This window comes from Diceros bicornis, chromosome 8 (assembly GCF_020826845.1).
Source record: "Diceros bicornis minor isolate mBicDic1 chromosome 8, mDicBic1.mat.cur, whole genome shotgun sequence".
NCBI lineage: Eukaryota > Metazoa > Chordata > Mammalia > Perissodactyla > Rhinocerotidae > Diceros > Diceros bicornis.
In genome coordinates, this window is record NC_080747.1 from 44,456,422 (window position 1) to 44,472,482 (window position 16,061).

The following is a 16,061-nucleotide window of genomic DNA, read 5'->3' on the forward strand; positions in this document are numbered from 1 at the left end:
AAATAAAACCATTGAATTTTAGAGGTAAAAGGGACTTGAGAATATAAATCATAAACGTTTAAAAACGGAATTTTTGTTAGTTGAGAGGCCTAAAAGCCTAGAAAAAAGATAAGGAGGCAGAAATGTTCTGCTTCTAAGATACATATTCATGTTATCAGGGTAACGACAGCATCAGTTTTTAGATTCTGTTTTTCTCCACAAATGCCAAGTTTACTATGTTTTCTTCATTCTATCTAAAGATTCAGGTCTAAGCTCCAAAACCGTGAACAGTAGATAGATATGTAATGGCCACAATTTTAACTTGTAAAATTAATGGTATTTCATTTTCTCCAAAATAAAAAACTAGAAATCAACCACCCATCAATTTTCTCAACTTGGGAAGCTACCGCCCTCTAGAGGGTGTGTTTGGAAACGTCAGGGGTACTTTTTGGTTGTCACAAGGACTGACGGGGCAGACGGAGTTGCTACTGGCGTTTTAGTATCTGGGGATGAGGGATGCCGGACATAGTGAAATGTGGCTTTACACATAAAGAACTACCTTCCCCAAGATGCCAATAGTACTCACTTTGAAACATGATGAGAGTGACATCTACAAAGTTTTTACGATTTGCCTCTTAAAATATTAACCATTTATTCTAAGATGACTTAGTAAGAAGGGGGCTAGGGGGCACATGTTGACAGACAGCATGGGTCTGTGTATTAGGAAGTTCATGGATCTGACTGCATTTCAGGCCAGCTTATCCCACTAGCATTTATCTCAACACCGGGATCTGGGACTTGACTTGCCAATTGTTCATTGTACACAGCTATAATGGGGCTACGTACTTAACTAGGAATAACAAAAGGTAAAGACGTTTTCTGATTGACATAATGTTATACAGTGTATACAGGCAAAAGTTGATAAAATGGTTCAAGTACTCTGATAGTTGCGGAATAGACTTTGGATGCCAGAAAGATATAAATTGAATCCTTTTTTTATCTAAGATTTTCAGGTACTTTTAGATCACAAAATGTAAACTTCTTCTCCAGTGTCCATTCTCTCCTTCCCTTAAGTAATAAAAATCTGAAATGGTCCCCTTTTCCCCCTACATCTCCCAGCTTCCCTGTGGGTGGGTGTGGCCATGTAATTGTTGACCAATGGACTATGTGAAATGATGTGTGGAACTTCCAGCTTTTCCCCCCTTCTTTTAAATAGGGAAGCTTCGTGCTCTTCACTCTTTTCTCCTCTTCCCACTTGCTGGGAAAGGATGACAACTTGAGCAACCACCTTAGACCTCGAGATGGAAGCCATGGAGTGTTCCACCAGTTGGATCCTTGGATGACTATGTGGAGCAGAGCCACCTACTCACTTCTACCTTATTTAAGCCAATGTATTTTGGAGAAATTGATTTTCTGTCATTTTTTCATATGCCAACTGCTAAGTTGCTCTCTCAACTAGACTCCAAATAAGAAATGACATTGGGTCTCAATAAAAATAGTAGTGGGAGAAAGTTGAATGTAGCAGAACTCCTTTTTAGGTATATTTGGGTCACATATACATACATATATACATCCTATAAAAAATAACTTGTATTTACCAACTCAATACATTACAAATCGGCACAGTCTTGAGTAGTTAAAAAAGGGTGGAAGCAAGGGGGCTTTATTATAGCTCTATTTAATACAATTCAATGTATGCAGTTATGTTTAATATAGTTAGCATTTGACCTGAACAAGGTCAGTTTCATATATTTATCTGTTGTTTCTTCTTCTGCAGATTGTACACAAGGGAAGGCGGCTTCTTGATTTTATAGGCCACACTTCTCTTGAGACGCTCTCCTTTGATGTTAACGATATGTGGCAAGAGAGGAGGCCGGACCGTCAGAACTGTTCCTTGAGGTGTATAGCCTCGGAGATGCAGTCTGTCCTTAAAATGAGGCGTTACCGCAACCCAACCTATGCAGGCATGCAACAGAACATAAAATGGCGTTAGCAATCATCTTATTAAAAATACCAAACCAAAGTTCAAAATGGAGCACGAAAGGAGGCTATACTCTCTTTCGCTTAATTTTTTTTAAAGTTTTTTTTTTTTTTTTTTATTTATTTATTTTTCCCCCCAAAGCCCCAGTAGATAGTTGTATGTTACAGCTGCACATTCTTCTAGTTGCTGTATGTGGGACACGGCCTCAGCAGGGCCAGAGAAGCGGTGCGTCGGTGCGCACCCGGGATCCGAACCCGGGCCGCCAGCAGCAGAGCGCGCGCACTTAACCGCTAAGCCACGGGGCCGGCCCTCTTTCACTTAATTTTTTAAAAAAGCATTTGTGAAAAGGTACAAATGTATTTACAGAGTAGCTTGCATTTATGAATAAACTAGTATGTATTTCTTAAAATACTCAGCTTATGTCAGGTAAGGCACATTTCTATAAAAATGTACTGTAAGGCTACTTTATTCACCTTTTAAAAGTGTTTGGTGTAAAATTACCTGCAGAGGAAAACTTGATGTCAGCCACTGCCTCAGTTTCCCCAAGTCCTTCTTCTAACGTAATGTCTTCAGCAACAAGAGGAGGAAATCCTGCCATTCGTTCTTCTCCACCCATTGGAACCTTCCATTGAGATAAAATGAAGATGTTTGGAAGTTCAAATTAAATTCCCCATAACTCTAATATTAAGTAAAGCACTGAGCAGATAATCCTGTACAGGGATAAAGAATAAAATCCTTTAAACATTCAACTGTTGGAAAAACTCTGAATCACCTCCAGGTCAAATGAAAAGCACGGGTGCTCTGTGATGAGATGAAGCCTACAGATCTCAGCGCCAAGGGCCCCATGTGGGCACGCACCTGGCCGTAACCCCCTGATAGCAGAATCTTGCTTAATTGTTTACACTGTTTTTACAGCCCTCCATAAAGCTTTCTAGAGTAATGTGGGACAATTAAGACAACATCCTTCCAAATACTTCAGTTCTTATAGGCCTGGCTGGCCATAAAGATTAATCCCCTCCTCATGACAAGTCAAGGGTACATGTATTGTAGGTAAGATTCAGCTTCTGTGTTTATAGATGTTTCTATGAATTGGAAGTAACTGGAAAATAATTTATCCATTTATTAATCTCTCTGTGTTTAGCACTAAGGATACAAAGATGGATGTTACAATAATGGTCTCTGCCTCCAACGACATCAGAAGGTGGAAATAACATGTCAACAAATTACAAAGTAAGAAATGTGACAAGAGGCATACTCTTTTTTTATTTTTTTAGTGAGGAAGACTAGCCCTAAGCTAACATCTGTTGCCAATCTTCCTCTTTTTGCTGAGGAAGATTTGGCTCTGAGTTAACATCTGTGCCCATCTTCCTCTATTTTATATGGGACGCCGCCAAAGCATGGCTTGATGAGCAGTGCATAGGTCCGTGCCCAGGATCCGAACTTGTGAACCCCAGGCTGCTGAAGCAGAGCATGCAAACTTAACCACTATGGCACTGGGCTGGCCCCGAGAGGCATCTATTAAGTACTATGGTTGTGGAGGAAGAAGTAATGAATGTGTTTTGGTCAAGGAAAACATTAATGAAGAAGCAATATCTGAGCAGTATTTTGAGAAACAGGTCAAAGTTACTCAGTGGAAAGGTATTCTGGGTTAGCATCATGTACAGACACAGAAACTGGAAAAAGGAGCCAGCCCTGACGGCCTAGTGGTTAAAGTTTGGTGTTCACTGCTTTGGTGGCCTGGGGTTCACTTCCTGGTAGTGGAACCACACCACTCATCTGTCAGTAGCCATGCTGTGGTGGCAGCTCACACAGAAGAACTAAAACGACTTACAACTAGGATATAGAACCATGTACTGGGGCTTTTGGGAGGAAAACAAAACAAAACAAAACTGGAAAAAGGATGATGAGTTCAGGGAACTATAGTTTAACTGTCCAGAGTATGTTATGTGTGTATTAGTAAAGAGGCTATCAGTTTAGACTTCTCTCAGTAATGTGGAACAACCAAGGAATTATAAGCAGGAAACAGAACAGAGATGAGAATAAAAAAAGAATACTGTGACCTGCTTGGTATTTTGGAAAGATCTCGCTAGTGCAGAGGTTCTCAACCTCAGCACTATTGACATTTTGGGCTGAATAATAAGTCTTTGTCACGGGTAGGCTGTCCTGTGCATTATAGTATTTTTAGCAGCATCCCTGGCCTCTACTTTGGCATCCATCAAGTTGTGAAAACCAAAAACATCTCCAGGCATTGCCAAATGTCCTCTGGGGGCAGAAGTCAACCCTGAGTGAGAACCACTGCTCTAGTGGCTGTGGAGGTATATTTGGGGTAGGGGTGGCAGGAGGGCAGTCAAAACTGGAAGCTGGGAGAATACTTAAGGATCTCAGAAACGGCCTAATGAAAGCAGATTACACCTTGAACTACAGGGCTGGATTCAGAGATAATTAGGAGGCAGGACTGACTCTAACTTGGGAAGTGAGTAAGAAAACCAAGAGGCAAGAATGAATCCCAGAGCAGCCCAAGAAACCATTCAGTGTCACACTGGGAGAGAAAACTGGGATCGCTGCTTTGGAAAGTGTAAGTGAAGTCCATTCTGAAAACAACACAGATACATGGCGGTGGAGTGACACAGAGATCATTTTTCTGAGAGCCATGTTATACAAACTAAGGAAGTTTTCTTTGCTGCAGGTCTCAAGCCGTATTTCAACTTGGTATTATTATTTTACCTAAAGAGTGAACAAATGTAATAGAAGAACTAAAGTCTTTTAGTGAGAAAAAATCAACAGATCGTACATTGCTGATTGCCTTTATGTGCTCACCCACCCTACAAATCCTACAGGTCTTTGGAATATTAACTTTAGGGCAGTTATTTCAATGGAGTTTTAATTTCAGCCTGGCTTTCTTAAGAAACCCACAGAGGGGACGTATTTAGTTCTCAAGTCAGGTTTGTTTTTATCCTTTTTGAATGGAGGGTGTATATTTTGCATTTTGACTTATTTTCATTTGCATGAGCATTAGTGCTAAATCACCTCTGCATTGGATGCACCTGGTATTTTTGAAACAGCTGTGTTGCATTATCATCATCATCATCACAAATAATTACATAGCACTTAGAACAGAGCCCTGAAACTATATCCTCTTTGAAACCTGGTGAGGTAGGTACAACACACAGCGGTAAAGGAAACTTGCCTAAAGTCACACAGCTTTGTCAAGTGGTGGAGTGGAGCAGGCATCTGAACCCAGGCAATCTGGCTCCAATGGTCTTAGCCATTATACAATACACACTAGCCAACAGTGTGTATGGTATGTCTTGCTAGAGGGCTGAAAACAATCCCCACTCAGTCTTTGGTGAACTTGGTAAGAACAATTTCAGTGGCATAATAAGGGCCAAACAGGGACTGCAGAGGATGGGACATGAGAAGCAGGAACAGGCTTGATTGGAAAGAGAAGGAATGAGCAGGACACTGAGTTTTGTTTTGTTTTTTAAAGATGAGAGAAATTTTAACATATTTACAGGAGCTGGTAGAGCAGGAGAGAAGAGGTGGGATAATCAGTAAGTCTGGGATTAAAAACATAAGAGGACAGCTTTTCCACCCAGACCAGGGCTTCTCAACCTTGGCACTAGTGACATTTTAGACCAGATAATTCTCTGTTGTGAGGGGCTGTCTGGGCATTGCAGGATGTTTAGCATCATCCCTGGCCTCCACCCACTAGATGCCAGCACCATGCCCCAGTTGTCAGAAAATCTGGAACTTTTCTTCACTCAGCATTATCCAAGACAACTTTTCTGCAATGATGTGTCTGCTGTTGCTAGTGCAACTGAAGAACTAAATTTTAAATTTTATTTAATTTTAACTAATATATTTAAATTTAAATAGCCATGCGTAGCTACCGAATTAGACAGTGTACCCTAGAGAAAACAGCTCTGTAGCTATTCTAGCATCAGTCCAAACCAACATCCCTTTTCTTATAGAACCCACTTCACGTTATAGCCAAAATCTTCAAGGAGAACAAAGTGAGGGGAAAGCTAGCTGATAGCATTAGATGGTTCTGTCTAACAAAGGCAGGGCTGTGGGACTAGCATAGCATGTGTTAACCTAATTATGCAGTCATGAAAGTGTGTCGCCTTACCTTGAGTAACGTATGACCCGCGTGCTTCTGATACACAGCATCTGCCTTGTCTAAGGAAGTAATGTGCACAGGAAGGAAGTTGGAAGCCACAACTGTAAACCAAGCTGACTGATATCCCTCAAGAAAGGAAGACAGAAGTTGTTATTTTATACAATGAAAAACTTGCATAATCAGCACATAAGGTACAATCGATTATGAAAATAAAAAATCAGGCTCGCTTTATAAGTTACTGGTATGGCAGCTGTAAGCAAACATATTAATGTCAAAAAAAAAAAAAGGATACAATATGGGAGAAGCAGACTCTTTCAACAATTTGTGTAAAACTCCTTCTATAGGCTTCCTGATACTATTAAAAAAAGCAATAAGGGCCGGCCCAGTGCCATAGTGGTTAAGTTAGCACGCTCTGCTTTGGCAGAGTGGAGTTTGCGGGTTTGGATCCTGGGTGTGGACCTACATGCCACTTAAGCCGTGCTGTGGCGGCGTCCCACATACAAAAAAAATATTGGAAGACGGGCATAGATGCTAGCTCAGGGACAATCTTCCTTAGGCAAAAGGAGGAAGACTGGCGACAGATGTTAGATCAGAGCCAATCTTCCTCACTTAAAATAAAAAGTAACGATACTTCTATTATTAAAAATAAAAGGAAATACTGTCTCCTTTAACTATCCCTGGGTAAAGTCAGGTTTAAATATTAACATTCTGTGGGCTTTAATGAAATATATATGGGCTTTAAGAGTGTAAAGCTAAACTCCTAACAAATTATGAATACAAAACCCAGGAAATGTGCTATAGCAATGGCCTGTAGGTTGCATTCAGTGTTGTTGAACACATCCGTGCTTCATTTTCCTTTTTTCTCCTCACTTTGGCAAAATGGGAAGCAATTCTATAGATACTCTAAAATCCCTAGAATGATGCTAAGTAAATTAAAGGCAAACAAAGAAATACATATATATTGGGGCTGGCCCTGTGGTGTAGCGGTTAAATGCACATGCTCTGCTCTGGCAGCCCGGGTTTGGATCCCAGGCGCACACCGATGCACTGCTTGTCAGGCCATGCTGTGGCCGCATCCCATATAAAGTGGAGGAAGATGGGCACAGATGTTAGCCCAGGGCCAGTGTCCCTCAGCAAAAAGAGGAGGATTGGCATGGATGTTAGCTCAGGGCTGATCTTCCTCAAAAAAAAAAAAAAAGTACATATATAAAAATATACATATCATGGGATATAAAGAAATGTGGAATTTATTTAATGCATATTAACCCAGTAACTAAAGGTCTGACCTATGATTTCCATGTGAAACTGTCCCTATCCTGTGGTATTGTATCTTTTCTTAAATGCCAGCCTGTCTGGGGCACTCAATATCCAATTGAAGATATAGTTTTTAAGACCTACTACTTTTTTTTTTTTTTGCCTGTTTCTTTTTCCCAAGTTTTTATTATAGACATTTTCAAACATAAAAACACCCAGTATATCAAGCCTTCACACAGTCATGACCTAGTTATCAATATTTGGCCAGTCTTGTTCATGTATCTGCATTCTTAAAGTAAATCCCAACACTATGTCATTTTTTAATGGTACAGACTTTTCTTACCTGCAGAAAATCTATGCGGCCTAAAGCACCCAAAAATAGAACCATTCCTGGTTTAAGCACAAAAGTTCTTGGAACAATGGAATGTGTTGGCAAAACAATATTTACTTCTTTTTCCGTTAGAAGATTTAAAATCTGTGAAGCAAAGGGCAGATTTTTTAGAGAATTACTTTTATTGAAGATATATTGTGATTTACCTGTAAGATAAAAAGAGATGAAAAAATATTCTAGACTTCACAATAAACCAAAGTATGTCAGAATTTGCTGCACATAAAATTTATACATTCTTTCTTTCTAAGTGAATCAGTTTAGGGATGGCTCTACTGTTGTTTCACAACTTAATCTTGAGTAACGGCAAAATAACTTTATAGGAGTATGAGACTTTCTTACACCAGCAGCAGCCCCAGAATGTCAAAATTGGTGTGAACTGAAAACACTGATGATTCAATCCCAAGACAGAAAATATGTTCCCTCCATCAAGGCTTCTAGGGAGGAATAGTTTTCAGCTAAAGGTAAGGCAATATGCTACCTTATGGCCTAGTGGCAAGTATGCATGCATTAAACGCAAAATGGTCACCCCATTCTACGAGCAGGTAGAGAGCTGGAAGAACCCCTTTCTAAATTCTGGTCTTTAGTTTCCTTATTTCCCCCAAATACTCAGCAAAAAATGAGAAAAAGTTATGAATCTTCTGGCTTCTAAGGATGAAGAGTTCCTAAATAGACTAGAGAAGATAGAAAAGGAAGCCAAGAAGTACAAAATTCTAGTAAGATTTAAGGATTTGAAATCTGATTAAAAAAGATAAAGACTAGAGAAGTTAAAAAAATGGATAAAAAACGTTTGTGAACTTGCTTAAGAAAAATGAAAGGGAAATGATAAATATGTGATACTTAGAGAGGCTCACAAGAAAATACAAAAGAAGGGGGCTGCAAGCAGTTTTCCTCAGCATTTGTGTTTGAAAAGGCACATTTTTTTTTTTTGTGAGGAAGATCAGCCCTGAGCTAACATCCATGCTAATCCTCTTCTTTTTGCTGAGGAAGACCGGCTCTGAGCTAACATCTATTGCCAATCCTCTTCCTTTTTTTTCCCCCCCAAAGCCCCAGTAGATAGTTGTATGTCATAGGTGCACATCCTTCTAGTTGCTGTATGTGGGACGCAGCCTCAGCATGGCTGGAGAAGCAGTGCATCGGTGTGCGCCTGGGATCCGAACCCCGGCTGCCAGTAGCGGAGCGCGCACACTTAACCACTAAGCCACAGGGCTGGCCCTGAAAAGGCACATTAAAAGCCACCTGCATTAAAGAAACCTTTTAACCCTTTTTAGCAGAGACCCTAATACTTCCATTTCACAACAGAGTTCCTTGGTTCAGTCTCGGAAACACCAGTTTAAGGCATCAAATATATCAGTAAACTGACACAGAAGCAAACTACCTGGGAGACCTATTATATGTAAAAACTTGAGGGTCTCATTCTGTTGGCTAGGATATTTAGCAAATTCTTGCCTATTTGACAAGAGGGTATATATGAGTAAAGTAGCTGCTATCCCTGACCTGACTGAGTCTAAAAGGGAAGAAGGAGTTGAAGTTAAAGTGACAGAACATTATTAGGAAGCAGTCCAGTTACTCTGAAGTTATGGATTGCTAAAGGAGACTGGACACAAACAATTATTCTAGGAGGGCAACAGAAGTTAAATGATCTATATGATTCTATGACATGGGATACCAAAGAGAATACAATTCTTTTTTATTTTTATTTTTTTTTAATTTATTTTTTTTCCCCCAAAGCCCCAGTAGATAGTTGTATGTCATAGTTGCACAGCCTTCTAGTCGCTGTATGTGGGGCACGGCCGGAGAAGCGGTGTGTCGGTGCCTGCCCAGGTTCCGAACCTGCGCCGCCAGCAGCGGAGCGTGCGCACTTAACTGCTAAGCCACGGGCCGGCCCGAGAATACAATTCTGAGAATGAAACTGTAAATGATCCTGATGAGGCAAAGGATGGAAAAGTATCTAAGAAACCAGTGTTACTTCAAAGCGAGATACAAAGACAATTTAGCAAATTAGAAACTGGTCAGAAACCAGATTCAAAGGAAACTGATTGATGGATCTGTTGTAAGGCTGTATCCTGGAGGCTCACTTGAGTCAATCAATGACTTTGAGGGTAATCAATGACTCTGAGGGTGATCAAAACTGCAAATGAATAAAAAGTTGTGAGATTTAATGAGTATGTAGGATATAGGCTAAATTTAACAAGATAAAATCAAAGTTGCCCAGGAGATCCTGCAATTGGATTAAAAAGATGTATAAGGGCAAGACGGGTAGAGTTAACCCTATTCTAAATTATGCTCATCTTAGGGCACTGACACAAGAAATTTTGTTCTTAGTGTCACATTTTAAGAATAAAAACAAATTAGAAAACATTCTGAAAAGGGGCCTGGGGTGATGAATAGCCTCTCAGAGAGAACAGCTGTGGGCAATGAAGACAAATAATTTGGATTACGTCAGCCCAGTAATGCTCAATGTTTGTTGGATGACCTAATGAAAGAGAAGGAAAGGGCAGAGTGAGGAAGAGATAGAACATTACACTTTAAAATGTTTCAAAGTCTGGCAAGGGATGTAGGCATTACATTTGTTCCATACAGCTCTGAGAAACAATGGGTACAAGTTACAGGGAGACTGCTCAACACAAAGAGCAGGTCAAAGACCAAATGGGTTACCTTAGGAGGTAAGGTGACTCTGCTCAGCTGATGGTGAGTCACTCCTTACTCAGTTCAAGCTGGATGCCTTCTTGATGGATACGTTATAGAGGGAATTCAAGTATGGAATAGGTGGCTGGACTACAGTGATATTTATGATTTCTTCCAACCTCAAAATCTAGGATTCTGTAAATGTCTCCCTAACTAAGATAACAACCACAATGATATAAATGGGTTGTTAGCAGTGAAGCCTACCAAATGGAACACAGAACTTGATGCCATATAGATTCATCCCTGAACTGCTTCTATGAATGAATGAGAACTGAGTCTAAAATGTGTTCCTTTCCTGTGTTCTGCCAATTAAGACAGTACTTGTGCAGTTGAAAGTAAGTGTTTCTTAAGATATCAAATACATACACAATTTTCTTTTGTAATTCCAGGGGTGTCATGAAACCAGTGGGCATCTTTCACATCTTCTGGGGTCAACTGTACTCGTTTGGTGGATTTATCTGCCACAACAGGTTCATTTCCCATGTCAAAGGCAAGTGAATCAGCATCAAACTCAAAGGGAGCTTCATCCTTCCGTTCTTCTGAATACAAGAATGTTCTTCCAACTCTTCCTAGAACAAGTTAGATTGAAGTTATTAGTCATTCTTTTAAAGCTTTTGATTCCAGACAGGTAATTCTTATGTTTGCCTCAAACAAATTACTAAGACTAACTGTAGTGTATGGAAGTGAGACTACAATGATACCTTTGCTTTTTTCCCCAAAGGCAGGGGGCCAGAATCTTGCAATGATCAAGTGAGTGGCTGGTTGTGTACACTGGGTGGGGGGAGAGGGTGTTGGAAATCAAACTGTTTTCAGTAAAGGAAGGTTGAAAAGAGATACCAAGGAATGGGTGACAATCTACAGTCATGTGCTGCATAATGTCATCTTGCTCAACGATGCCCCCTTTTTTTGTATTTTCTTGTGAGCCTAAGTATCACATATTTATCATTTCCTTTTCATTTTTCTTAAGCAAGTTCACAAACGTTTTTTATCCATTTTTTTAACTTCTCTAGTCTTTATCTTTTTTAATCAGATTTCAAATCCTTAAATCTTACTAGAATTTTGTACTTCTTGGCTTCCTTTTCTATCTTCTCTAGTCTATTTAGGAACTCTTCATCTCTAGAAGCCAGAGGACTCATAACTTTTTCTCATTTTTTGCTGAGTATTTGGGGGAAATAACGAAACTGAAGACCAGAATTTAGAAAGGGGTTCTTCCAGCTCTTTACCTGCTCCTGGAATGGGTGACAATCTACAGTCATGTGCTGCATAACGTCGGCATAATGTCTTCTTGCTCAACGATGCACCACATACATGACGGTGGTCTCACAAGATTAGCACTATATAGTGTAGGTGTGTAGTAGACTATATCATCTAGGTTTGTGTAAGTACACTCTGTGATGTTCGGACAATGACAAAATGGCCTGATGACACATTTCCCAGAACATCTCTCTGTGGTTAAGTGACGCATGACTGTAATTTAAAGCTGCTGCACGGAGTCAACGACCTGCACTGGTCTGCAGAGAGGGGGGCTGTATCTTTTTTCTTCTACTGCTGACAATGGCTGGGTGGGTGGTTATTGCATGTTTCCTTTCCTGGATTTCTTCAAGATCTACTGTCTCAATTTTCTCAGCACAATGAACTCTGGATTCCCAAACAGTAGTCTTGCCTCTAAAGGGCCTCTATGTTCCAGAATGAGGAAAGCAGTCACTCCCCACAAAAACTGGCTAGCCCCAGACAGCTATATTTCAGGTTGCTCAACAAAGAATTTTAGCAACAACTCAACAAGAGTTTTCCTATAGAACATGCTTACCTACTACATAGCCATGCTTTTTCAAGAGATTAAGTTGATTTTGTTCTTGCTGACTAAGATCTTCTTCAGCTTCAGCTGCATCTTTTTTAAGCCTTTTTTGCCTTTTAAACATTCTGTAAGGAGTTGGATTGCAAATAGGAAACTTCAGAAGGTTTAATGTAGTACCTGAAATACCAAAGAATAAATATGTTTTCTAAACACTGTACAAGAAAAAGGAATAAGAGGAGGAAAACTAACATCTTTGAGGAGCTACAATGTCTTGGGGACTGTGATTTATTTCACTTAACCTTCATAACACTCTACAAAATTATTCTTATTTACAGATGAGAAAATTGGCTCAGAGATTGGCTCAAAGTCTCAACCAGGATTTGAATCCTTAGATTAAATCCCAGGATTTAAATCTGCAGGCCTGATTTCTTTCCATTTTCACATCCTACCATCCAGTATAAAAGCACTTCTGTGTATAATTCAACCAAAGTCCAGGACAGAGAAGAACAGCTTATCAAAGTTAAACCCTGGTTTCAAAAGAACTAATGAGGCAGTTTTGCCAACTGTTAAATACAAAGAGGGTCACAGAAGAACCCATTTTGCAATCACAGAAGTTTCATAAAGCCACAAAGTTGACATTTCTTTCCAACAAAGCTACACATCACATTGCATTAGTGAATTATTCAAATGTTAAACGTGCATAGTATACTGATCTCATGAATCAACTCAAGACATGAAGAGTAAGATTGAGGGGTGAGGGAGGTTTAGAAAGTAAAAGGACTTTCCAGAGAAACATACAAAGAAGTAAAGCTACAAGAGAAACCTCCAAGAGAGCAGGAACTTTGTTCCTCTGTTCATCTACAGTGCCTAGAACAGTGACTGGAACATACAAGTGCTCCATAAATACTTCTTTTAGAAAATTACTGAATTTCCAAGCACTAAGCTGACACAGAAGAGAGGTGTGACCAAAGTAGGAAGACAGTTTTTAAAGGGAAGGCTCCAGACAGCCTCTGGTGGACAATAAGGAAGGCTATACTAGGTGCCTGGGCCACGACCAGACTTCTAGCTTCTCAGACAACGAAGGGGGTGGGTCTCCTAAGGCTCACCAGGCCAAGGGGAGATGGTGGCTCTGTCGATAGCCTCAGCGCCCTTGGCGATGCAGTAATCGGACTCCAGGAGCGTGTTGAAGAGAGTAGACTTGCCAGCGTTGGTGGCGCCAACCAGGTAGACGTCACCACGGTAGCGCCAGGAGCGCTGAAGCGCGGAGATCAACTCTTCAATTCCATAGCCAGTCTTGGCGCTGATGAGCCGCACATCCCTGAGCACCGTGCGGCACCTGGCCGAAGGGTTCGAATTCTCCTCGTCTTGTGGCCCTCGGTGGCCAGGGAGCGGCAGGAGCCCTGCGCGGGCACAGTCGTCCCACAGCCGCTGCCGGAGCCGCTGCCGGTAGCCGGGAGCGTCCTGGGGCAGCAGGTCTACCTTGTTCCCCAGAACGATCAGCTGCTTGGGGCCCACCAGCGCAGGCAGGTCGGGCAGCAGGGCGTCGGGCAGATCGAGCACGTCCACCATGTAGAGCACCAGCGCGGGCCCGGGCCGCCGCAGCGCGGCGCTCACCAGCGCCAGGTACTGCTCGCAGCTCACCTGCAGGCGCAGGGCGCGCCGGTGGTGCACCAGCAGCCAGCAGCGCTGGCACACGGTCCGCGCCAGCCCGCCGTCGGCCTGCGCCGCCGCGCTCAGGAACTTCTCGCTGGGCAGGTAGCCGGGCACGCCGGGGTCCTGGCAGTGCAGCTCCGCCCCGCAGCCCGAGCAGTTCAGGCCGCTGGGCGGCACCGTCGGGTCCGGGTGCCCCACGACCGGGTGCCCCCGGCGGCTGGCCCGTAGTTTCTGCTGCCGCCGCTCCTCCCGCCGCTGCTGCTTCTGTCGCTCTTCCTCCTCCTGCCGCTCCTGCAGCTCCTGCAGCTGCTTTTCGGGGGTCGGTGCGGGCTCCGGCTCCGGGACGTACTCGGGGAACAGAAAACGCTCCTCCATGTCAGCCCTTCCTTCGTAACCCCCAGTCCCTGTCGGGTCACGAGGAAGCCCACGTCCCAGGCCCGATGGGTGCCGGCAGGAGAAGGGAGCCGCGCATCTCCTCTCGAGGAGCGGCTCCGGGAGGCCATGGCGCGCTACCTTCGGTGCGGATCCCCGCAGGAAGCCGCACAGAAGCCTACCAGTGAGGCGTGCGGGCAGCATGGGGAACACGGCCCAGAGCAAAGGGGCGGAGCCACGTGCGCGCACGCGCACTGGGGCCAGAGGCGCGCGTTAAGACCTACAGGCAAGGCCGCGGCTACCGGAGAGCTGTCATTTGTCAGCCGCCGCACTTCGTCTCCTCCTCCAGCGCCTAATCCCGTGAGTTATCGCGATGAAGGCTCTGAGGCTTCAGAACCCACTTAAAGCTGCGGCAAAGGTACCGACGGCCTAGACTTAGCTGAGGGGGCAAAAAAGGCTAGTGAGTGAGGGTTTGTTCCCTTTTAGGCTTCTTCAACGCGCCGCCGCTGGCGCAACCTGCCCTTAATAAATCGCATTTTTAAAGGCTTCGTGGTTTTTGAAGCCTTTAGAAATGCAAAAAATAGAGCATCGAATGCCGCAAACTCAAGGCTACAATTAAAATTAATAAATCTTCTTGGCCTTTTTTTTAGGTGTCATTTGTGCAACAACATTAAAAAAAACTTTCATTGGCTGGATCGCACCCTCACTCTGTAGGAGTCATCGTCGCAATCAGCCGCAAGAGGCGCCGCCCACAATTTGCGCGTGCGCAATTGTAACCCTTAGCGGCCCTTAGCCTACCATTTGCGCAGGCGCAGATGTTACCTAGCTTCTCTGTGGGCGGTCTTTGGCCTCGGACGCGGAGTATTCTGGGAACGCCGGAGACGGAAGTCACTTCGTTTAGGGCTCCGAGACGGAGTGGTAGCTACGTGCTTTTCTCTCTGTGATTTTTAAGAGTTAGCAGCTCGGGAACCGTTTGCCAACATGTATGACGCGGACGAGGGTAGGTGACCACTCAGAACGCTCCGCGGCGACCCTTCTGTGGAGGGAAATGTGGGGAGCTGGACGAATTGAGGATTTGCGGCCTCCCCCCCCAGCCCGCCGCACGAGTGACCCCAAGTCGTGTTCCCCACATCCCCCAGGCCGGGAGTGAAGCCGCGATGGGGAGAGGTGGAGGGTGCAGGGAATGTAGCATTACTGTTCCCGGTCAGGGTGACGCTTGCTCTCTGCACTGTCAGCTGGATAGATCTGATACCGCCTTCACGTATTGAGATAACGTGCAGAACCATAAAACAGTACCATTGTTTTGGCTTTGTCTGAAGCAAAGGGCTCCCTTCTTGATTTCTTATGAGGCTAGGGTTAGTGGATTTATTGAATATTTGAATTTTTGAGCGTCAGTTTGTGCCAGGCATTGTGCTGGGCTCTGGAAATATACCGGGGACAAAGAATATCGTGTGTGTCGAGAGAGTGTTGGTCTAGTTTGGCATTCCTTCATGCCGTCGTATGTCTAAGTGAATTGTCTTAGAAGATGACCTTTAGATTTTCTCAGATGGTATGTATTCAACTGAAGAGGACCAATATATCTGTTTTTCCTTTCAGGTATAGAAGTCTTAGTCATGTCTAGTGTATTTTCGTTAGGTATTTTTAAACCTCCCTCTTCCATTCTCTACAGCTACTGTATCAAACCTCATTTTCTTCTAGTTCCCAATCCTGTGGCCACCCCTCACATTGCTGCTTATTCCCTTAGCTTCTTCATGGAGAATACAGAAGCAAAAGCTTAAGATCTACAGTTTAAACTTCTCTTTTTCATTTATATCTTGAGTCTAGAAATTTA

At 43.0% G+C, this 16,061-nt stretch overlaps 2 protein-coding genes across 2 annotated transcripts in view; one reads left to right on the forward strand and one right to left on the reverse strand.

Annotated features, from left to right (window-relative positions):
* Window positions 1-1,486: 1,486 nt before the first annotated feature.
* On the reverse strand, window positions 1,487-14,805 carry NOA1 (nitric oxide associated 1). Its single transcript, XM_058547153.1, has 7 exons — window positions 13,312-14,805; window positions 12,218-12,382; window positions 10,777-10,979; window positions 7,678-7,809; window positions 6,090-6,206; window positions 2,462-2,582; window positions 1,487-1,935 (listed from the first exon to the last, which is right to left on the reverse strand). Exons 1-7 carry the CDS (start codon window positions 14,432-14,434, stop codon window positions 1,724-1,726), a joined length of 2,073 nt encoding a protein of 690 aa, XP_058403136.1. The 5' UTR covers window positions 14,435-14,805; the 3' UTR covers window positions 1,487-1,723.
* Window positions 14,806-14,963: 158 nt separating this feature from the next.
* The window catches only part of POLR2B (RNA polymerase II subunit B), a 54,983-nt gene continuing 53,885 nt past the window's right edge, over window positions 14,964-16,061 (forward strand). The window contains exon 1 of the mRNA XM_058547151.1: window positions 14,964-15,230. Coding sequence (XP_058403134.1) covers window positions 15,212-15,230 — 19 coding nt within the window. The 5' untranslated portion in view covers window positions 14,964-15,211. The remainder of the gene's footprint in view (window positions 15,231-16,061) is intronic.